Source organism: Sphaeramia orbicularis, chromosome 14 (assembly GCF_902148855.1).
Source record: "Sphaeramia orbicularis chromosome 14, fSphaOr1.1, whole genome shotgun sequence".
Classification (NCBI taxonomy): domain Eukaryota; kingdom Metazoa; phylum Chordata; class Actinopteri; order Kurtiformes; family Apogonidae; genus Sphaeramia; species Sphaeramia orbicularis.
Genome location: NC_043970.1, coordinates 27,943,876 through 27,967,284, shown reverse-complemented (window position 1 = coordinate 27,967,284; position 23,409 = coordinate 27,943,876). Strand labels below are relative to the sequence as shown.

Genomic DNA, 23,409 nt, shown 5'->3' with positions numbered 1-23,409 from the left:
GATTTCTGCCTCAGAAAATCAGCCTCAGTGCAATTCTCCACCCGATCAGCAGGGTGTTGTAATGTGAAATCAGTGAAGATCTGTGTTACCTTATCATGTCTGTCTCCATTTTCCTCCCGGTGAAGGGATACCAGTGGCTGAAGGAGCGAGTCAACAGCGAGGAGGGCCGCAGGCAGCTCGCTAAAATCAAGGAGCTCCATCTACTGGCAGACAGACTGGGCTGCACTGCTGCACAGTTAGCCATAGGTAGGACCCAGGCCTAGAACACGACAACATGCACCAAACTCTCAAGCACACAAATACAGACTGTACACCAGCTCTGAGACTAATCCTCATTACATGTCCAGTCTTCTCCCTTTGTTTCATGACTGAAAACACACCTCTGTTTGACAATAAGTACAGTATTGCAGATTCAGTAAATTACTGCACATACATATACAAATTAGGGATGCAATGACTGTGATGCCCAAAGCCAATCCTGATACTGATGTAATTTCTGTGTTTATTTAGTTTTTTTCTGATTTGGGCCTAAAAGCAAAGAATATTATTTATATATATTTATATATGAAAGTCCTTCATAAAAATGTTCAATACCTAAATATTGGCTGCTTTCATTGGTGAATTCTTATTTGCTGATACCCAGTGTCAGTCATCAAGGCTGATTTATACTATATGGACAACAATATAAAGAAACATCCCAAATATGACACAATTATAAGACTTCCCATTCCTGTTGACTTTAAATATTATCTTGATTAAAATGTTCATGTCAGTTGTTAATAATTATCATAAAAAAATCATAAATGTCAAATCAGTATTTCCTATATAAGTTTATAGGTTGAGTTTTCTTGCTGATAGACAGTTGAAGAAACCAGATGTTACTTATGGGTTAAACGATCATTTATGGTCAGAACATGATAAATATTTCAGAAATCTAAATGTTGAACATTTAGAAGAATTATAATAATCAAGAAAAAAACCTCAATGTTAACTAAAATTAACTAGAAACAAACACTGAAACATTTTAGATGACATTATAAACATCATAAACGCTAAAGACATTATTATTGTAATCTTATTTCTAATGATATACAATATAAAATAATCTTATGACATTTGTCAGTATTGTTTGTTGCCCAGTGCCCTGTCAGCAACAGTTATATTATAATCCATATAAATTATCTGTATGCCCCTGATTTAAATGTTGGGATTATTTTCCTGCCTTTTAGTATGTGCAAATACACAGCCCAGCCAAAAAAAGTCACATATGCATTATTTCATAGGAACGTCTTTCACTTTGATTACATTCACCGTGAAGTCATTTGTACCACACAATGTTTATACAGTGTTAGAATAAATGTCAGAACATTTCTTACATCTATCATGGCATTAATTTTTCACCATTATATTAATGATGGGAGAGTTGGACCATTGTGTAAAATCTTCTCCATCACATTCATAGAATCTCATTGTGGTTCAGGTCTGGACTCTGTGCAGTTCAATCCATGTGTAAAAATCATGCTTCGTACTCCCTGAAACGCTCTTCACCAATTTGAGCCTCATGAATCCTGGCATTGTCCAATCATTACGCTCTCTAGCAAACTGATGGTTGTTTAAGAAATGAGAAGCTACTGACTGCATGAGTTATTATCCAATGAGAGGGTCTGAACTATTTGCTTAGTTAAGTCTTATTTTACACCTGATCCACTACATGAGTTTTCCATCTTTGATGTTTTTACTTATTGTTTAAAGTCTCTCTAATATAAGAATTACTAATTTGTTGTTGTGACTTTTTAGGTTTTTGCCTATTTCTAACATGAATTCCTGATTATTCTTCATTTCCACATGCTTTATGTTGCCACAGGATGGTTAATTCTGTCTCATTTGCTCAAAGCTATAAAAAAAATCCAATTGCCTGAAATCCCATTTTGCTTGTTTGCTGGTTTTATAATTAATCTTGGCTCTTTTTTTTTTTCGGTTTTAATTGAGTTTCTGTTTTTATCTCTTCATCAGCCTGGTGTCTGCGCAGTGAGGGAGTCAGCTCAGTTCTTCTGGGTGTTTCTAACGCTGACCAGCTCGTGGAGAACCTGGGTGCCCTGCGGGTACACAACGTTCATTTATCCAATTTCATCAAATGTGTAGACTGAAATGAAGAATCACAGTTCGCTACATGAATAGATTTTTCACTTTCTCTCCAGTTCTTTCAGACAAATTTGACTGATCACCTTTACAAGTGACTGCTGTCCTTTTTTTTTCTCTCCATGCAGATTTTATCCCAAATGACCCCTCAAACCATTACTGAGATTGACGCCCTGCTGGGAAACAAGCCACACTCGAAGAAAGAGTCACGTGCTTGAAGATGCAAATCTGAGTGACAGATGATGTTTCAAGAAGATGAAGAAGACAATGACATTGGGAAACATCGCTTTTTGCTCTGCTGTATACTCAACAACTTGCATGTCCTCAGCAACATTATGCTTCCAGTATGTGCGCATAACCATTTTGCGCAGTACATTGTATCATGTATAAAAAAAAAAGAGAAAAAAGAAAATCTCTCAATTGTGGAAAAAACAGATCATATATTGCTCACTGCTGATTGTTCACAGACTAATTATTTGTTTGGAGGGAGAGGCCAAAAGTTGGACTGCAGGTCCATCCATAAACAGAGACCAAGAGAGGTTGATGAAAAATACTCAAATCTTGTTAATCAAATGTGATAAAAACAGGAATGAACAGAACACCTCTATCAGCCTACAGCATTACTACGTGAACGGTGCTTTCATTGGATACTGAGTCTCCTCCCTTCGCAGCTGCCTGTTATTCTGTATGATGTTTAGTACCCAGCAGCCAGAGAGCCAAAGGTTAGTACTCATGTGTCTAGCCGAACATTTCCCATAGTGTGCATGTGACTGGTCTGCCACGCTCACTGCTTTACAGGGTTGGGAACAATGGATTACTTGTGAAGTTATTACAGGGATCTCACTGTTAAAGAAAAAAAAATCCAATGTGGTATTACTTAAAAAAAATGTGACCACATGCTTTTAAAAGTAGGAAAATCGATTCATTACTTGAACATGTGATTAAAGAAAAAATGCACTTTGATTGAGAGATTTTATCGACTGACGTAAGTGATTTTAGCACAAATTTAGCTCATCTAAATTAAAATGCATGACTAATATTACATGAGTAATTGCAAGTATTTGCTTACATTATGTTAGCTGTTATCATTTTGAAGTGGAATTCAGGAATGAGTGTGGGCAAGATTTGTAAAGTAACTTTCCCAACCCTGCAGCTTTCTCAGCAGTCTTTTTGCCTCCTCTGTTTGTAAACTGTGCGCATGTCCCTTTAAGAGAGAATAGCCCTAACAGGGTCTAAATGTGGCATGGCTTTTATGGCTTATGTAGATTTGCAGTGCCCTTGTAAGCCATTTTTTTACTCTAAATGGTCTGGCAGTTCGATCCAGGATCCGTGCTGGTTGGCACTCATGCTTTAAAGACTCTCTGCAGTCTGCAGACACAGCTCTGTGTCCATCTGACATATAATCTTTGTATCGTCCTAAAACTGTATCAAAAGATGTTGGCATCACATTCAATGATGACATCCTTGTGAAGGGCATCAATGTTACTAAATCAGAAGTTTGAAACAGCTGGACTTTATGCAAAGTTCACTGAGCGTCTGACACAAATATTTGGACACACTGTGGTGAACTAGTAGTTTTCCAATGATAGGACATAAATGATAAGTTTGAGTTTGTCAAATGTGATACAACTCTTGCCACAGGTCACTTGGGGTAAGATTAAGCAAATGTATTATTTTTTTTGTGGAAGCCTAAAAATATAGCTTCTCTGCTCATTTCTCTCGGAGCTCCTTCTCTCTGTATTATTTGTCCCCTTGTTTCTCACACATAACTGATTTTTATACTGTGTATTTCATCTCTTTTCCTTTTGGTTTTGTATTGATTTAAATCCTTTGTAATGTGAGGGAATTTGTTCCTTTTGTGATTTCCCATGAAAGCAGCACTAGTCTCGGAGCCGGGATGTGTGCATTTTGATAAATGAAGTTGTTTTTTGTTAGCACACGGTTACAGTGTAAATAGGCTTATCTGTTTAGCAGCGAGATAATGACATACAGGTGAAAAAAATCCTGATGGAGCAACTAAAATGTTGCCCTTTCTGTGACTCTGTGATGATGTACAGTTCGAGTTTGAGTGTAGCTTAAAGTGTACAGGGAAACTTCAATCAAACCTTGGAAATGTAATTCTGCCTGCATATCTTATATTTTACTGTCTTGCAACAAAGAGAAACCAAAAGAGAGAAGCGGCATCTCATACTGAATGTATTTATGTCTGTTACTCAAACATATCTAACCTAAAGGGAAGCACATGACATGTTCTGACAGAATTGTCTTTTTGTGTCTAAACTTGTTGCGTAAAACAACACAGAGGTTTTGTGCAAATATTTACTTTGGCTTTCAGGCCTGAAGTTATTGACAGAGGCTTAATCTCGCACAAGGTCAAATATGCTCATCTGTTTATAAAGTCAGGAAAGATTAAGAATTTACCATTTATTAACATAATCTTTTAGCTGGGATAGTAGTCACTGACATTCTTCAGTTCAATATGATTTAATTTGGCATTTTGGTGCATACACACAGGGAATCTTTTGAGCTGCACACAAACAGATTATCACAGAGATTTGGTGTATTGGGTATTACCCACAACGCCCAGTCCCAGTATAATGATCTCAAGGCCTGTTCTTTTAGGAAGGCTTCATTGTCACATATTTGTTCCCATGTTGGCGTTTTGATCTACACTTCACTAAACAGCAAATCCATTATGGACACACATGTAATGAGCTAATGGCAGTTTGTCATAATTGCGGGGATATTTTTTGCCTTTACTTCATTGCATCAGAAATGAAATCTGGGAGACAGAGAGATGGGGGATGATAAAAATAAGTAATTTATGTGTGCAAAACATTAATCAGTAAAAATCATACAGAATCTTTCTTTTGAAGCCCCTGCTTTTTCTCAGTTGTCTCCGAGAAAGCAGAAAAAAGCATCTACTCAGTGTTCACATTAAAGTGTTGATCTAATTGTGATGCAGAGACACAATAAACAGACAATAAACTACAATTTCATGTGAAACCTCACACTACATACACTAGCATAACATGCTTTTGCAGCCTAAATTAGTGCCTCTTCTGAAGTGTCACCTGACATAAAACTCCAGTTTCACTGTATAGTGTATCTGCACATTTAAGGAAACGTCCAAACTAAGTAACTATCTGATGTATTAGATAAATTAATTCTTGAAAAAAGGCAGTTCTGAATTATTAACAATGTGTGCAAAAAGTGAAACTGCAAATCAATAGACAGAACAATCTGAAATGCAAAATTTGCAAGTTAACATTCTTTATATTTTGATATTTATTTTAATAGTATTATGGACAAAAAATTATATAATCAACTTGTAAAATCAAAGCAAATAACTTCATCTTCAGAGGAAATCATTCAGACAGGACATTTAACTCTGTGTCTGCTTTCAAAGGAGCAGCTGTGATGTACTGTGTAATATTTTTAGACATAAACTGAGCAGAATCATGTCATCCTCACATCCTATTCACTGTCTGGCAGCTCCTCACCTGTGGGCTCTGGGGTCGATCGAAGGGACAGTACAAGACCAGTGACCTTGTGTCCAGCACTGTGCTACTAAAAGAACAGAGCCAACTGGGACACCACACATGCTTCCCCTAAAACAGAAAAAAAACATCTGTGATCCCAACACCGTTAGCTTCTTTATGAGCGGACATCCCAAGTGGCAAAACAGTGAGACTCACCATAGTTCTGTATCAAAGGACATTGCCCTCTGATAAAGACTATAACAAGTGTTGAAAAAGTAGGGGGTGAAAAAGCAGGTTTCATTACATGAGTCATGGCTCCTGTAAAGACACAGGTGATGAAAAACAAAGGATAAGAAGCAAACATGTCAACGGAAACACACATTTGAGATTAAGAAGCCTTCATATCAAATAAAGTTCAAATAAAGTACACCTAATACTTTACACTGTTGCTGCTTGTGCACCAATTCCTTGACTCTATTCATAGCAAAGTCTCATTATTTCTCTGCGCTGTAGCCTGTAGCTGCTTCTTAGGACCCAATGACATGTACATGTACTGAGATTCCCTTACAAATGTCAGAGTGTAATGTAAGATACAGTATTATGTCTGTGGAGAGAAGAACCAACAGTATCTCTCATTTTTCCATAAATGCCAAGAGAAAATGAAAATAAACTTTAAAACTCAAACGCTGGTAGCCACTTCATGTTGCCATTCAATCCCTTACAGGCATCGACGCGTTGTGTGCAGTGATTTCACTGGGTCAAATTTAATTAAAAGTGTAGGGTATAAAGTCTTTTAGAGGTTCGGCACTTCACTTCTCAAGTGCTACAGAACTGTATGTTAATTTGGGACTATAAAAGCCACTTTAAGATTTTTTCCTTGTCATTTTCAGTGTCTCTGCGCACTTTCATTAGTACAGAAGCTTTATTGTTGCATCTATGAGAGGTCAGCTGTCAACTCGTTCACATTACAGAGACATATAAAATGGAAAAATAAGCAAAAAAAAAAAAAAAAAAGACAAATAGCCAACATTGAGATTCCATCCTGAAGTGAAAAGCTCCTCCCTGTTCTTACATAATCCCTGCAGTCTGCACATCTGCTGAATCACATTCAACTCCCCACAGGTTTCTTCACAACAAAATTCATCAACATGTTTTTTCCCCCACAAACAGCAGCTCTTAGTCTCTTTCGGCCACCGAGGGAATATGATACTCTTCACATATTTTTTCATTGCTGCTTTTAAAAAACAGAACCCCTGACTTTTTTTCCACTCTCCTCTGAACAGACGAACGACTTCTTACTATTTTAACTTGTATTCACAAACAGTGACGACAAGAGATGAGTTTTATGATCACAGATTACTTTTATTTTCTACTAAAATACATATTTCATGCAGATTCTGTTACTTTCCACAACAAACACACAATGAAACTAGTGTCATTTTGCCTCACGACATTAGGCAAAAACGGATGTCAAAGTCACTCAGTACAAGTTTTATGTGTGCAAATTTCTAGTATAAATAGAACTTCTTCTGCTTTCACATGCTTTTACTTCTTCACAATCTGCTAAACACTCTCACCTGGTAATTATACTGCACTTTGAAAATTAATAATTAACTATGTCAGAAAAACAGAAGGCCTAGCATTTGGCTGGTCAGTAAACACACCGAGACAAAAAGAATATGTTAACATGGCAGCTGGAAGCTTAAAAAATGTATGACTCTCATTCGAGACCATCAATCCGTCTTCTCTGTAGTCTCTAAAGTCTTCAGATGTGACTATAATAAGATTGTTATTCTCATTATTGATTAGCCAGTAACCCAAATGACGGCAAAAATAAAGATTAAGGCCAAAACAATAAAAATGGAATGTGGCACAAAACATTTTCTGATGAAAAATGAAAATGTTCTTCTTTTCTGTTTGGTTTTGTTGCCTGTTTTGGCAGAATTTGACCCACAGAAATGCATATGGCCTGACAGGCTGTGGCACGGCTGAACATTAAACAGTGGAGTAGAAGGCATATGTGAATCTGAGTACTAAATGTACTTAATGTAAAGGTTAAGACTGAGCATGGAGGGAACTCGATGCTCTACTTTACAAGGCCTGCTATGATCTTAATATGAAAATAAAAAGAGGTAGTCAGATTTTCTCCACTGCTCGGATAAAATGCGGGACAGTTTTATAAGAGGCAGAAATGAGAATGAAGCATTTGTCAAACGTGCTACCCACAAAGCCTGTTTTACAATAGACAGTCTAGCACAGCATGCTAAAAATCAGCCATCCAACCAATTAAAAATAGTGTCTTTCTTTACACAGCTGGTTGCATATTAATACTATTAAGACTCAAATTACTTTTCATGTGAACAGAGACAACAACACGCACAACTCATGCATACATTATCATCTCCATGATGGAGAACAACAGAATACACAGACAGATGTTTAGTGTAGACTTCACTGCACAGGATACTTAGTGGCTTTTGCTTGGACTTTTCACTTTGCGGGAGAATGTTAGGGAGCTTAATTTAATGTTAATACATAAAGAAAGCAACACCTCAGTGCATCCTCTTCTCTTTCTTACTGCCTGTCTGCATGACATCGTTGAGGGTGAAGGAGATGAATGCAATCTGCTCAAGTTCACTTTCTTTTCCACACTCCATTAGGCCTGAAAACTGATCCTTGTCCCCGTTGTAGGCCAGATCTGAGTAGCCGCTCGGGCCATTGTGGATAATCCTGGGCCTGTCCCATCCCGAGGAGTGCAGTGGGGATCGGTTTAAATAAACACCCATGTCCCTTCGACTGGACTTTCTTGTTGGGTGCATGAAGAGGAGCCAGGTTTGCGTGTCTGGTGACAGGAGCGAAGTGCCGCAAGCTTTGCTTTCAGCGTCATCGTTTGGAACAAACTCTGGAGCGGGAAAGCCAATGACACTGCCCTGACAGCCTGACGGCGACGGTTCGACGAGCTCTGGGGCCACGTGAGGTTTGTCGAAGTAGACGCCACTATTTTCACTCAGGGCCTCGCACCTGTGACCTCTGGTGTTACGAGCATTACAATAAAGATGACTTCTACCCTCGTGGTCAATAATCTCTGCCATTTCACATTCGCAAGACTTTTTTCTGAGCATCTTACCTATGTGCCACGTCTGGCCAAAGTCCTCGCTGTATATTGACAGTGCACGTGGGTAGACTGTAAAAGGAATGGGGAAGGAACACCATCTGTAAGGGACATAATAGGCGTAAGCTGGGATGATCAATCTTCCATTCTCCAGCTGAACGCCGTGGCCTGGACCCACAGCAAATGTGGCCCACTTGTGAATAGTTTCCCCTATGACGCTCTCTGTTAAGTCTTTCACGTCACTCCAGGTTTGGCCGTCATCGCTGCTGCTAACATAACACAGACGTGCTTTGTTCTTACCTGTGATGATCTGCCTACATTCTGTGGTGTTTCCCAAGATGCTGACAAAAAATAAAAACAATATTTTGCTGTTTTTCTCATACACAGGACAGGGATTCATAGTGCGATGGTTTGGTAGAACGGCTGCAGTCAGCTCCTGGCAGGACGACCACTGAAAAACAGAACAAATGATAAAACAATATGAGAATACAGATTATTATAAGCACTAGGGATGAACAGTTAATAACAAATATCATCTAAATTAACAAAAAGCTACAATATTTTTGCATTGGCTACAACTTATATTCTCCAGATGTAAGGGAAGATGTTTGTTTGTTACAAATCACAGCAAAAAAAAACAAAAAACAAAGGACTTAAGACATTGCTGTTTAGACAGGCTTCTCCCAGCTCTCCATGATATTTTTCCAGTTGATCTTACTCCAATTATTATTTTATTCTAAGACTTTCTTCATAGATTAATATTGCCAAATCCATGCTATCATTTTTAGCCTTTTTACGGACAACAAAATGCAAAAATCCCTACAAACATCATGACCCACACTGCTATCACAATATCTGACAAAAATACTGTCAATATGATTTTTTCTACATATTCTTAAGCTTCTATAAGCACTAAATTATAAGGATATATTTACTGACAAAAGGGAAAACAGGGAAAAGATGGAAGATATTGGCTTCTAGTGTGTGTGTGTGTGTGTGTGTGTGTGTGTGTGTGTGTGTGTGTGTAATGACCTGAACAGTTCCATCATCCTTTAGGGTTCCTCTTCTCATAACCAGAATCTTGGCATCGTGGTCATAGGGTGAGGACCTTTTCTCTGCAAAGGCGAGGAATGTGTGGATGTGTCTCAGATAAATGAGAGCAGGGATTCTGTATGTTACACCACTTGGCTCCTGCTCAAATAAAGTTGTTTTGACTGGTTCCTCTCCACTGCCACTCTTTGACGTTGTGTTTCCCATGGTGGATCTGAGCTCCTGCGAATACAAAATGTTACACATCACATCCCAAGTACTAGGTTATGTTGTAATGTTGGCTGCAAACATCTTTAAAGCACAGACTGGCAGAGTTCACACTTCAACAGCTCCTCATGATGACATTCAGACTGATAGCATCTAGCGTCAACTCCCCCCGCACGACAAAGCCCTTACCTTTATTTGGCACTCGTCACAATTGTCACCGTTAATCTGTGCAAGAACGTCATTATATCACCTAATTTCACACCAAAGCAGAGACTAAGATGTTCACGATACTGAGGCTATGGGTTCATCAGAAAACGAAGATGGCATTGAAACGAGAGAGGAGCTCACACTCACTTCCGCGTTCACCTTAAAGCGTCAGGACGAAAAAAAAAAAAACCGGTTTAACGAGAGCTCCTCCTGGGACTCGGCTTGGTATCACATTTTCTCACCTTTTCCCCTAACAGAAACACAGAGAGGTAACAGTGAAGGAAGCTAGCGACCCTAAAGAAAATAAATAATGAAAGCAACTTGTCTCTGCAGTATCACGCATGCGCACATTGGCTCGTTTGGTCCGTTAGCAAAAAGGTTTTAACCGTTAATGGCGCTCATGAACACAAACGGGTCTTTTACAAATCCTTCTCGTTGACGCAATTAATACCTTGTATTATTCATGAGAGATGCTCGGTATTTGTTACAGTAAGTGTTTAATAACGTCAAGCTGGTACGGTGGATTATTATCTTATCTTTCAGTTTAATCTTCGACGATCTCGGCACCATTGTTCGCTTGCGCCCCCTGCAGGACCGGGGGAGCAGCTACTCGTCTTACAGGCTGTTGCTAGGATACTGGACTCTACTGTTTACCACAAGATCACGTATATTTTATCAAGTTGTTCTGGCATTTTAGTACAATAATAAAAATCTCGGACTTAATTAAAAAGTTGTTTTTTTTGCCAATGGATTTCAAACCACTATGACAGCCGCATCCTATAAATGTAATGACATCCAGAACTATCCTGGTCAGTGTGTCACTGCTCGGACGTTTTTGCCTCAAAGGAAAGAAGGTGAGTTAATTCAGTAAAATAAAATGTGTTATTATAATACCAGATAAAGAAGACTGAAAGAGACAGGGATCTGACAACAACAAAGTCATAGTATGATAGGATAAAGAATTTTTGTAGTCAGAATTAACCCGCATTTTATTTATTTCACTGTAAAGTGATCGAAAGAAACAAGAAAATAATATTCTTACAATGTTGCAATATGTTCTGATAACGCAATTACTGTACTTATGTCTTTGCAAATTTATCTTTGACTGAATGCACATCTATAAGTGTATTTATTTAAATTTTTACATGTACTCTTTTTTTATGAAACTGTACCAGTGCAGCAATATTCCTTTATTTTGCTTTATTAATTTAATTTAAAGCAATGACATTAAATTAATCCTCAATGTTTGACAGTAGTGACACTAACTGAAACTAACTAACCCATAATTTCCAGGTCGTTTTCATTTTTTATTTTTTTTTTTAATTGCTGTATTCTAGCAAATAGTACATTTAATAATGAATTTCATAGATGTCCTTTATGAAAGAAGATTAGGACCACTGGAAAATTAATTAATTAATTAATTAAGGACCAATGTATATTTTTTTAAATTATTATTCTGAGGAAAATAAAGTCAGAATTCTGAGGAAAAAAGTCAGAATCCTGACTTTAATCTCAGTATTCTGACATTTTTCTGAGAATAATAATAATAAAAAAAATATATATATATATATATTGAACCTTTTTTTTCCCCCAGTGGTCCTAATCCTCTTCCGTAGTCCTCTCTTTTTAACCCTTTTTTTTTTTTTTAGAAAAACTGTGTTGCTTATATGCCATTCATTTTGGGAATGTCATTGTCAGATGGTAGGCTGCAAAATGTTCTTAGGACTGAACTGGTTAATGGAATATTTTTGTGCTAATAAAGGAGGATTTTACATTATAAATCTGCTGATATTTTTTAATTTAACTGTTTTCTAGGCGCTGGTCATTGGCTTGTCGCATTCAGAAAGGCAGAGGAGGACAGATTCAGGGCTGTGCAAAGAAGAAAAATTAAAGAGACTTTCAATAAACAGAAAAACAGGTCAACACCTACTGATGATGCTGGTGGGAAAAACTTAGATCGAGCTTTACTTGTAAGTCCCATGAATCTACTGTGACATAAAAGAGCTGGAGTTTAGCTGCTTTTTGATGAACAACAACTACAATTTCCTTGCAGCTCCAGTTACACTGTGTGGAAAAGCCATCTGAGCTGTGCTGTGTTGACATCAGCGAACAGGAGCTGAATTCTGTAAGCGCCACTTTTCACATTTTACTCAGAGTTAAAACCAAATATTGGGCTGTGACGATGCATTATGACTGAACATGTTAAACAGGTGAAGGCAGAAGACCTCACAGAGTTTGAGAATGTGGCTTACATCGATGCATCAGTCAACTTCCTCTCTTTAGGTGATTAATTTTCATGGAAATTATTCAAAAAAAAATGTGATATTTTCCAATTACAAGACAGTCAGATATTATTTGTTGTTTTTACAGGATCTTTCAGCAGTTTTGTGTCTTTAAGAGAGCTCAATCTGTCTTTAAATGGCCTTTCCAACATGACTTTTAATGTGGATGATTTTCCTTTTCTGGAGGTAAGATGACTGACTTTAACATTTATTAGATGGTCCCACATGGGATCACCCGGAATTCAAATGAGGTCGCCTGAAATTTCTAGTAATTGATAAAAATAAAAACAAAATTACTAATAAAAAATATTTTAATGATTCAATTTATATTTCATTATAATTAAAACACCTCACACTTTTCCTAATAATAGAATAGAATAGAATAGAATAGAATAGAATAGAATAGAGTGTCTTTATTGTCATTGTACAGATACAAAGAAATTAAAAAGTGCAATCGTCCTAAGTGCCATAAAAAAAAGTATAAATAAATGTATATAAAAGAGTATAAAAACTAAATTATAGAAAGAAAACCCTGATGGCATAAATATCTAAAAAGCAGCATAAAAAACAAAGTGTTACTAGAAGTATAAAGACACATATAAAACATCATATACTCTGGACAACATTCAGCATTCCACACAATTAATTAATGTCCAGCAGTATTCAGTGCAATTATGGCCCTGGGGTAAAAACTGTTTTTCAGACATCTAAAAATCAAGACATATAAAAATCAAGTTTAAATAAAATGCAGGATATAATATCTGAGAGGGCATATCTTGATTGACCCGATCATGTGATTGCGTGTGTTACTACACTTCAACCTGCCCGGACACAGTCACAATCAGAAAACTGGACTGAACAGAGGATGGAAAGATTTCTTCGCCCGCCTGGCCCCGCTAAAACATCTCCAAGAGAAACTGATAAGCAGACACCAAAAAAGTGCATTATATACATTATATAGCCTAAATGTCATCTAAAATTAATGTTTATTTGCAACATAGTATTGCAAACTATTACATGATAAAAAGCAAATTAATTTTAGAAAAAAAAAGTCTCTGTTTTGACAGAAATTTGTGATGTTAAAATGGGATCACAAGCCAAAAAAAAGTTTGGGAACCACTGGTTTAGGTACTGACTGTTTTTAACAACTTATCCCTGAAACATCAGATGAATATTTGGATTACACCATAGTGTTAAGAACTTCCTCTGCTTGTTTTCCAGTGCGTTGATATTGAGTATAAATAAATAGTGCTGGGGCTATATTCAGCCAGATGATGGAGCTCTAACAGTTTTACAGATTAGAACTGAAGGCCTGTGGACAAATCTCTACATGGATGTCATTACAGTTATGACACATACTGTCGATGTCTGCAGTTTCTCATTTATGATGTAAAATGGGTTGTTCATCTGCCCACAACATGACACGTTGAGGGGATTGATATAAGATAAGATCTGCCTTTATTAGTCCCGCAAGGGGAAATTCCAGAGAAGGGGAAATTATGTTTGTAATCATCTAACTGCAGTATTGACATGAACGTCCACTGATTTCACTTCTTCTGTTTCTTATACTTTATGTCATTAACGTTGATCTAAACTGTCACAGGTTTTAGATTTGTCCTACAACAGCCTGTCAGGTGATTGTATCGTTTCCATTGGTCGACTTTTGCATCTCAGAGTCCTTCATCTGACTGGAAATAAACTTCATCATCTTCCTCCTGATCCGGGTTCTTCAAACCATGACCCCGATCAACCGTTAGTACTTTTCTATTACTGGAGCAGCTACTTATTAGCAAGTGTGAGAAGTGAAGAGGTTGTTTTCCCAGATGTTCTCTCTTTTTCAACTTGCTGTGTATGAACAGCTTTCTTTTCCCACATTGTAAAAGAAATTTCTGTTTAGTGTTGTTAATAAATGCATACATTTACTTTCTAATCACTTAGTGTTAAACTTTTGCTCAGATACTTGTAACAAATAAGGTAAAGTACATCATTGGAGGTATTGTCTATTATTACTTGGACATTTGTTGTGGAAAAAAATCTGTCTCACTGGTTTGGTTTCATGAGTCTGGTCCAGTTTTTCAATCTAAATTTCACACATAAATCAGTTTCAGTCAAGCACTGAATCTTTGGACTGCCTTTATTTCATACAGTTCTAAAAATAAAAAGTAAAAAAAGAAAAGAGGATGGAAGAAAAGAAAGTAAAACATTGATGTGACTCATGGAAAAGGGAGCAGAATGAAAGGAAACTATAATTTAATTTTACATTTTACATAAAAAATCCAGTCTCTTGACATGCAGCTCTGGAAAAAATAAGAGACCACTGCAAAATTATCACTTTCTCTGATTTTACCATTTATAGTTATATGTTTGAATAAAATGAACATTTCTGTTTTATTCTCTAAACTATCGACAACATTTCTCCCAAATTCCAAATAAAAATACTGTTATTTAGAGCATGTATTTGCAGAAAACGACGCATGGTCAAAATAAAAATAATAATAATAAAAAAATAAATAAAAAAAAAGATGCAGTGTTTTCAGACCTAAATAATGCAAAGAAAACCAGTTCATATTCATTTCTAAACAACACAATACTAATGTTGTAGCTTGAGAAAAGTTCAGACATCAGTATTTGGTGGAATAACCCTGATTTTCAATAACAGCTTTCACATGTCTTGGCTCTCCTCCTTTGCCGTTGGATAACTTTATGCAGCTCCTGGCAGAGAAATTCAAGAAGATTAACAATGTTACATGGGTTGAGTCCATCCATGTTCCTCCAGAAGTTTTCAGAGTGGGTTCAGGTCTGGAGATTGGGCTGACCATGACAGGGTCTTCATCTGGTGGTCCGTCATCCACACCTTTATTGACCTAGCTGAGACCAGGAGCATTGTCCTGATAGAAAAACCAGTCCTCAGAGTTCGGGAACATTGTCAGAGCACAAGTCCAGTAGTTTTCAATAGTTACTTTTGGATTCCAGGTACTTTTGTGGTACTAATAGAACTGTTTTTGCCTATTGTAAGAACATAGTGATGGCCACAGTAGTGGTTTTTATACTTCTCCTTCTTAAATAAGACATGGATCAAGTGTTTATTCCGTAGAATAAGGTGTGTTTGTGTTGGAATTCAACAGACACAGGAATGGAATGGCTGTCATGCATACAGACATGCTGATTTCACAGGAAATTGCAGTGGTCTCTTAATTTTTTTCAGAGCTGTGTGTCAGACTTCCTTATTTTAATTCACACTCTTGCATGTGGCAAAATAGTGTCAACAATCAGCAGTGGCCGATATGCATATCAGTAAATAATGGCACACGCACGCACAGTATTTTACCCTGGATAATTATTTTATGTAAAATGATAGTTACGAGTCTCATAAAACCACAATTCACTTCAGATATAGAAGCACAATAAAATATATAGTTGTATGTGAGTTTAACTCACATGCAAACCAACAGGAAGTCTTACAGGTGATTTCTTTCATATACATTTGTATTTATTCCCTAAATGCATCATTTGTTTTCATGCATTTTCATGATGTATTTGCTTGCAGTTCACCTAAAGCAGACGACACATGGTTTAAAACTCTTGAAGTCCTGATGCTCGATGACAACAAACTGTCTTCTGGAGTCTTCAACAGTCTGGCAAACCTGAGGAGGTGGTTAAGTGGTTTAGATGATTTTAGACTGTAAATGTTCAAATCATTAAAATGTAATTTGATATTGCCGATTACAGATTGAGGCACTTGAACCTGCAGAAGAACCGAATCAATGAAATACCGTTTTTACATCTAGTGGACAACTCCAGACCTTTCCAAAATGCAAAGGCACCAACTGAGCCAAATCGTAACACCGACGATGATAAGGTCAAGAGAGTTACACAGGTAATTTATTACACTGCTGTGAAATATTTCATCTGTGTGTTTTTAAAGTCTGTATTTTATTTACATCTGTTTGTGCGTGGGCTACTTCACTGTAGAGCATTCATGTGGAAAACTGGGAGAGCTACCAAGAATCCAGTTTGCCACTTCCAGAGCTCCAGATTCTCAATGTATCCTGCAACAAGGTGAGATGGAAAATTTATATAAACAAAAAGAATCAAAAGAGACAAGCTGATGTATTTCAATATTGCAGTTTGTTGCAGAAGAAGCTCTGCTGCCTGTGGCTCTTTTCCCGAAGCTCAGAGAAATCGATATCAGCTTGAACCCTCTGACCACAAAGAGAAGTGGTGATTCTTGGGTCTTTTCTGTTGTTTTGTCAAAGTGTGCTTCTAATTTGTCAATGCTGGATGACACTTCATTTTTGTTTTTACACAGGAGACCCTCCTTTGTTGACCTTCTACCTTCAAGACCAACTGGGTGTAATAATAAAACGTAAAGACACACAGGGAGTTAAGTCTCAACTGAAGGTCTCCACTAATCCAAAATGGAAGGTTTGGTGTTTTATTCCTGATTTTTATTTAGTAAGATTTAATTTATGTTGGAAACTAACTGGGGTTATAGTTCTGTGGTGGTTGTGGTATTAGGGGGTCTTCCTCAGAGAAAAATTGATGTATTATTACAAAGTATGCTTGCAAAAATGTACAGTATATAATAATATAGTGTGTCCATGCTATGTTTTGGCTTCAGCACACGGATAGGATGTATGAAAATCCTCCTGCAAGAAAATATTACATGTAATGCTTCATCATTGTGGATTATTATCACAATATATGTGGAAAGAACTGGAAAAGCTAGAGGAAAATAAGCTGACAACATCCTAAAAGCTTAAAAAGTAGTTCACAGGGGACTAACTATAACTACAATGCCCTCCACATTGATTTTAGATTAACCCATATGGAGCCAGTGTTACTTTTGTGGCAGTTCCCAAATGAATTTTTCTCTATATTTGACCTTCCCTTAGTGATTTATCTTAATTTATTGTAATATTATCTTCTGTATTCTGTGTTTTTTCAGGGAAAATCAGGTATTTTCCTATATTTAATTCACTGATCATGTAGATGTTGATGTAAAGTCAGATTAAAGTTGAGGGTTATTACATCAGAAACAGAGGAAACTGAAGAAAAAGTGACTTTTTCGGCAAATCTCTCATTAACTGAACATAAACCAAACATCTCCATCCACTGTCATTCATCAAACTCCATGGGTTTTACTGGTGAATCAATGTTGTAGAAGATGACAGTGTTTCCATGTTCAATATGGAGCCTCTGAACATCCAAATGGGTCAAATCTGGTGACCATGAAAAGATGACAAACTGCATTTTACACCAGTTATTTACATGGATTGATAGGATTAGTGGATGAACAGGTATTAGACAGTTTACATCAATGTTTTTCAACCTTGGGGTCGGGACCCCACGTGGGGTCACCGGAAATTTCTAGTAACTGAAATTAAAAATGTATGGTGGGTTGATAGAGACAATCACAAACATAAAAGACATGACAAACTGTGAAGCTGAAACTGAAGCACTGTGGTACTGTTTATCTTTCAAATGTTCATTGTGGTCGGTTTCAGATGCTGCATCTCTTTCATTATTCATAGTTTGAGTTATTGTTTGTTTAGTATTAATTATCAGCCTTGTAAATCCAAACTGGACTGACTGTACATATCCTGACCAAGGAAAATAAAGTTCTCACTTTGTGCAGTAATCTACACCTGGCTTTTCTGCCTCCATCCATAATAATATACATTATTTAGCCTAAATATCATCTAAAATGAATGTTTATGTGCAACATAGTATAACAAACTATTACATGATCAAAAACAAATTAATTTTAGCAAAAAAAATGTCTCCGTTTTGAATGTCTGGGGCCGCCAGAAATTTGTGATGTTAAAATGGAGTCATGAGCCAAAAAAATGTTTGAGAACCACTGGTTTACATCATTTGGTCATAGATGAATGTTTGGGTCTTTATGGGTTAATTTGGCTTGAACACATACACATACAAACTAAACAGGCATTTTTGTTTTGCAGGTGAAGGAAATGATCCCGAAGGCGCCAAAAAAGCCGCTGGTGAAAAATGCTTCTCGTCCGGCTTTAACTCATATCGAGGACACTGCAGAGAAGAAAAAAACAGCATCTGTTGACATAAACGACGGAGATGAAGACATTCAGCACTTTTTTCTTACTGAGGTAGCATAATGTGGTTGTTATATCACCAGTAAGTGCATGAAAAATGTATTTAAATTGTTTCAGATGTACAGACTGAATCGTATTTCTTGATCTCCAGTCTCAAGAGAAAGAAACTGTAGAAAAACAGGAGGAAAATGACAACTCACACTCTGAAAAATTCACACATTTCAATCTGTTATTGGACGTTAAAGCAGATCCTCATGCGGCGGAACACATCGGTGAGGGCAGCGAGCATTTAGTAGATGTTTTTCAAGCCCCCCCTCCCCTAAAAAAAGAGTTTGGCTGTAGTGTCACACCATAGTGAAGTGAATTATCATGCTCTTTTTTTTCTCTCAACAGGAATTCAAACAGCTGTCCGAATGCTGGAACACACACTGAAGAATCTTAATATTTATAGAGACTCAAAACCAAAACTTGATAGCATCCAGACATCATACAGAGAACAAGAGAAACAGGTCTGATGATTTGTTGCACAAGTTTAACTGTCCAACTATAATTAATTGAGCATGAAACTATTGTTGCTTGAGTAGATAATACACAACATACGTTTTCCCTTCACAGATAAAGGCACTTCCACCTCTGAAACCAGCAAAGCATGTAAATAAGGCAAGAGTCGATGAAATGATAAAGGAAATGAAAGCGAGCACAACAATAAGAGAAGTTCCTCTAAGTATGAACATTTATTATGCACCCAAACAGTCATTTTTCTTTGGTTTAGATTTAATAGTCAATTCCCTTTATGTGACATTTTTCTTTCTTTGCAGGCAGAGTCATACATGGCAAAGGTGTTAACAAGCAAGAATATAAAGAGGCTGTAGCCCTGATGGAAGACATGAGGACAAAGTACAAGATGGTCCATGAGAAAACAAGGGAACAAGCGGCAAATATGGACTCAAAAACACCAACCAAACTAGATTAACCCATACAGACCCAGTGCTACTTTTGGAGCACTTCCGAAATTAATTTCACTCTAGATCAACCCTTTCTTAACCTTCCACTTGTGTTAGCTTCCTGTTACCATCTTTTCTGTTATAAGGTTGGTTTTGACCCATGTCTTCAATCAGCTGTAAAATACACTAAAAACAATGATTATCCAATTTGTTTCTTATCTCTTGGTCACCTTTGTAGACTTCCTTATCCATGAAAACATTGGCTTTAATATTTTTGGTGTGAGCCTCTGGGCCTTTTTTTGACATGCCTGTTTTTGCTTATCTTGTTTTTGTGCAGGTATACTGGATAACAAGGCAAAATCAGAATCCCCGAAAGCTCACATGATTGGAAGAGGAGCTGGCTGTCAGTGTGTTGGCTGACAGTGCACTTAGGATTTCAGTTTTGACTCTAATTATTGCTTTATGATCTTATTTTTTATAACTGGGTCTAAACTAACCCTAACAACACATAGGTCAAAATTTCAACCAGAGCATTTTATAATTAGTAAATTTTTTATTTATTTTTTTTTTGTATTATTTAGTTGAAATAGAGGTTCCTGACAAAGTCAAAAAAGCCTTGGTGCAATCAACAAATTTTATTTAGTTCATTTATGCATTTAAAACCTAAAATGGGTTAGTGCTGACCCTAACACAGGAGGAAGGTTAAGTGATTTATCACCATTTATTATAATATTATCTTATGAATTTTGTGGTTTTTCAGTGAAACTCATGTAATTTCCATATTTATTTCACTGATCATGTAGATTTTCATTAAAAGTCAGAATAGAGTTGAGGTTTATTATATCAAAAACAGAGAAAACTGAAGAAAGGACTTTTTCAGCAAAGATGTCATTAACTGAACATAAAAACAAGTGTCTCCATCCACTGTCATTTGTTAAACTCCATGGGTTTTACTGGTGAATCAATGTTGTACAAGATGACGGTGTTTTCATGGTAACTACGGAGCCTCTGAGTGTCCAAATGGGTTATATCTGATGATCATGAAAATATGACAAACTGCATTTTAACACCAATTACTTACATGGATTAACAGAAATAGTAGATCAACAGGTATTAAACATTTACATGGGTAGACGGTTTTGGTCGCCAGTGGCTGTTTGGGTCTTTATGGGTTAACTCCTTCTCTGCAACGCCTCACTGATGCCTCATTACAATGTAAAACTGCCTCTAAGAATGTTGAATCTTCCAACAATACATTTCTGTGGTTATGAGCATGTGGCATTTAGTGACAGGACAGTGTTTCTGTGTAATTTATATCGTTACAGGCTCAGAGTGATGGTTTAAAGCAGCTGCACCATTACAACCTCCATCTGATTCAGTCCACCGTGCATAGTATGTAGCAAGCATACACTCCAAGCCAACAGAGTTCAACTGTCAGGATAAAAAATGAACTATGTCATCATTTTGACAGTTTTCATCAAAATTTACAAATGTTTTATTGTTTCACCAAGTGCAACTTTTCTGCAAATGTGCACCTGTACAGATTCCTGTTTAGTTTGACTTCTGACCTGTGAGAGATCCATTAAATTTGACATGGAAGTGTGTGTGTGTGTGTGTGTGTGTGTGTGTGGGGGGGGGGTTTAAAGGGGTGGAAAGGGTCTGCACAGATGTGGCAAGGAAACATAACAGTGAAATGTGTGAATATGTATTATGTGTGTAGATCAGTGGCGATTTCTCATAGACTAAAAGGGAGGCCCGGCTTCCCCTAAAATTATGAAAATTAAATGGTTAAATAATTCGGTTGTGTTGACATTTTATTGACTATAAATGTGTTAGAACACGTTCATCTTAAAGATGACTTCGTTCAGAATCAGCTTTATCACAAATCAACGGACGCGACGTTGTTCACTTCTCCTCCATTCCCGTTGCGCTGTTTTCTCATCCATCTCTGCTCAGTGCATTTGTCCGTAGACTGCGGGCGTCTCTGGGCTTTAATGGGACTGAGTGGAACAGTTTTTTTCATTGCCTCAAAACTGGACGGTAATTGGATAAATGCCACGATGTTGTCCCGCCCCCGGACACCGGGCGTCTCTGGGGGTGAATGGAGCTGTGGGCGGAGCTCGGCCGGGCTGGACGCCAGAATCCCACGTGCTGATTGGAGAATCAGTCGAAAGGCTGAATCCCGTTTGATTGACAGCTGTTTTCAGATCTCCTCCTTCACTGACACAGTTCACTTTAATACTGTCACACATTCTGCTGTGAAAGAGAGAGAGAAACCACTACGAAATTACTCGTTCATTTCTTGCACTGTAAATAAAACACACTCATTGTACTTTTTTTTTGTTTCAATTTAACATAATTTCACAGTTTTCTTGTTTCAGTTACATAATTTAATCATTTCTTGTTCGAATTTAATATCGTTTTGTAGATAGTTAAATCAATCATACTGTCATACTGGAGTGAAAGGAGCATCTGTAGTTTAAAAAGGCTGAAGTCTGACACCCACAACACACTGGGCCAAGACAGTCTAAGCAGAGAGGACACTGGTCCAGTCCCTGGAAAAGACGCCTACTTGGTACGATAAGGTCACTGAGCATTTTCTTAAAAAGGAACGGAGGGTCGAATGTATGTTTAAATAACTTGACTTTTTTTGGTTTTGTTTTGATGTAAGCCGACAATGAGCTTCCCCTGTCTGAAAGACGAGCAGCCGCCACTGGATAGCACATACTCTTCATTTACTGCTTCTAACATCAAATTTTGAAACCGGAAGTCAGACTGCCTGTTCGCCGGTTCGGGACCGTTTGAATGCATTTCCTGTAATGCTTAGGATGCGCGGGTGAGCTAATTTGGGCCGTTTACACGGCGTAGGATTCAGTCGACTCCGGGAAGATTTCATCGCGGATTAGCCTTCTGTTAACATGAAAACGGCGCCTAGAGTGCCTGAATCCGGAAACTTTTGATACCAGGGTCCAGGGTGGAACGTTATCGATACGCTCCGCATTTCAGCTCCGTGTTAACGCGAATCGGAGCGTTCCGGGGTAAAATATGACGTCACCGCATGCGCGCAGCCAAGAACCGCCAGTTAGCCCACTCCAGGCCAGTTGGTGGCGGTAATGCGCCTCCAAGCTGGTTTGCCAGCCTCTGACACAATAAAGCTGCAGAAAAAGAAGGAACAACCACAACAACAATGGCCGGTTTCAGAACAACATACGTGCTGCTAACTGTGCTCAGTTTGCTGTCGCTTCTCCACCAAAAGTTAGACTTACTGCGTCTACACTCTTACCAGCGGAGACGCATTTCTTATATTCGCCAATGCCTGAGTCAATCCCTAACGTACCATCGAAGGAGGACAGTTAGGAGATCGCCAGCTACTGGTCTGGCATGGCCACTACAGCGTATTCAGCCGTCCTTGCGGACTCATGTTAACGCAGATCGTTATCATAGCGGCTTCGTCTCAACGCCGAATGATTTTATAACGCAAAGGAGAAATCTTTGCGGAATTAGATCCTAGTGTTGCCGTGTTAGTGTCCGCTGTTTTGACCACGGAAAAACGAACGTCCGCTGGCTTGACCGCAGTCGGATGGGAGCATGCGCACAATTCTTACAGGGTAAAAAAAAATTATGTCACACCGGACTACAACCTCCGCTAGCTGGGATAACACCACCGGTAGCCGAGCTACAACCACAGCTAGCCGTGACAGCACCACACCTAGCTGGGCGATAACCACAGCTAGCCGGGATAACACCACCGCCAGCTGGGTTATAAACACCGCAAGCCGGGAATACATCGCCGGTAGCCGGGATTGAACCATTGCTAGCCGGGACAACATCACCGCCAGCCGGGCTACAACCACAGCTAGTCTCAGCTAAAATACCCCCGAAGAATAGAGCAGAAGCTGACAGGAGGATGAGTCT

General features: G+C 37.9%; 3 protein-coding genes across 4 annotated transcripts in view; 2 read left to right on the top strand and 1 right to left on the bottom strand.

Moving 5' to 3' along the window:
* The window catches only part of LOC115432764 (voltage-gated potassium channel subunit beta-2), a 31,901-nt gene extending 25,995 nt beyond the window's left edge, over positions 1 to 5,906 (top strand). For both annotated transcript variants that reach the window (XM_030153733.1, XM_030153731.1), the window contains exons 12-14: positions 126 to 246; positions 2,014 to 2,102; positions 2,268 to 5,906. In XM_030153733.1, coding sequence (XP_030009593.1) covers positions 126 to 246; positions 2,014 to 2,102; positions 2,268 to 2,357 — 300 coding nt within the window. In that variant the 3' untranslated portion in view covers positions 2,358 to 5,906. The remainder of the gene's footprint in view (positions 1 to 125; positions 247 to 2,013; positions 2,103 to 2,267) is intronic.
* A 1,060-nt stretch (positions 5,907 to 6,966) lies between these two features.
* LOC115433427 (sialidase-3) lies at positions 6,967 to 10,537 on the bottom strand. Its single transcript, XM_030154828.1, has 3 exons — positions 10,180 to 10,537; positions 9,766 to 10,005; positions 6,967 to 9,184 (listed from the first exon to the last, which is right to left on the bottom strand). The coding sequence occupies exons 2-3, from the start codon at positions 9,988 to 9,990 to the stop codon at positions 8,174 to 8,176; spliced, it is 1,236 nt and encodes a 411-aa protein (XP_030010688.1). The 5' UTR covers positions 9,991 to 10,005; positions 10,180 to 10,537; the 3' UTR covers positions 6,967 to 8,173.
* A 417-nt stretch (positions 10,538 to 10,954) lies between these two features.
* Positions 10,955 to 19,653, top strand: xrra1 (X-ray radiation resistance associated 1). Its single transcript, XM_030154520.1, has 16 exons — positions 10,955 to 11,051; positions 12,013 to 12,167; positions 12,251 to 12,322; positions 12,408 to 12,480; positions 12,568 to 12,665; positions 14,083 to 14,231; positions 16,027 to 16,131; positions 16,209 to 16,356; positions 16,452 to 16,538; positions 16,607 to 16,700; positions 16,789 to 16,904; positions 18,446 to 18,604; positions 18,702 to 18,822; positions 18,944 to 19,059; positions 19,166 to 19,274; positions 19,369 to 19,653. Exons 1-16 carry the CDS (start codon positions 10,961 to 10,963, stop codon positions 19,521 to 19,523), a joined length of 1,848 nt encoding a protein of 615 aa, XP_030010380.1. The 5' UTR covers positions 10,955 to 10,960; the 3' UTR covers positions 19,524 to 19,653.
* Positions 19,654 to 23,409: the final 3,756 nt, after the last annotated feature.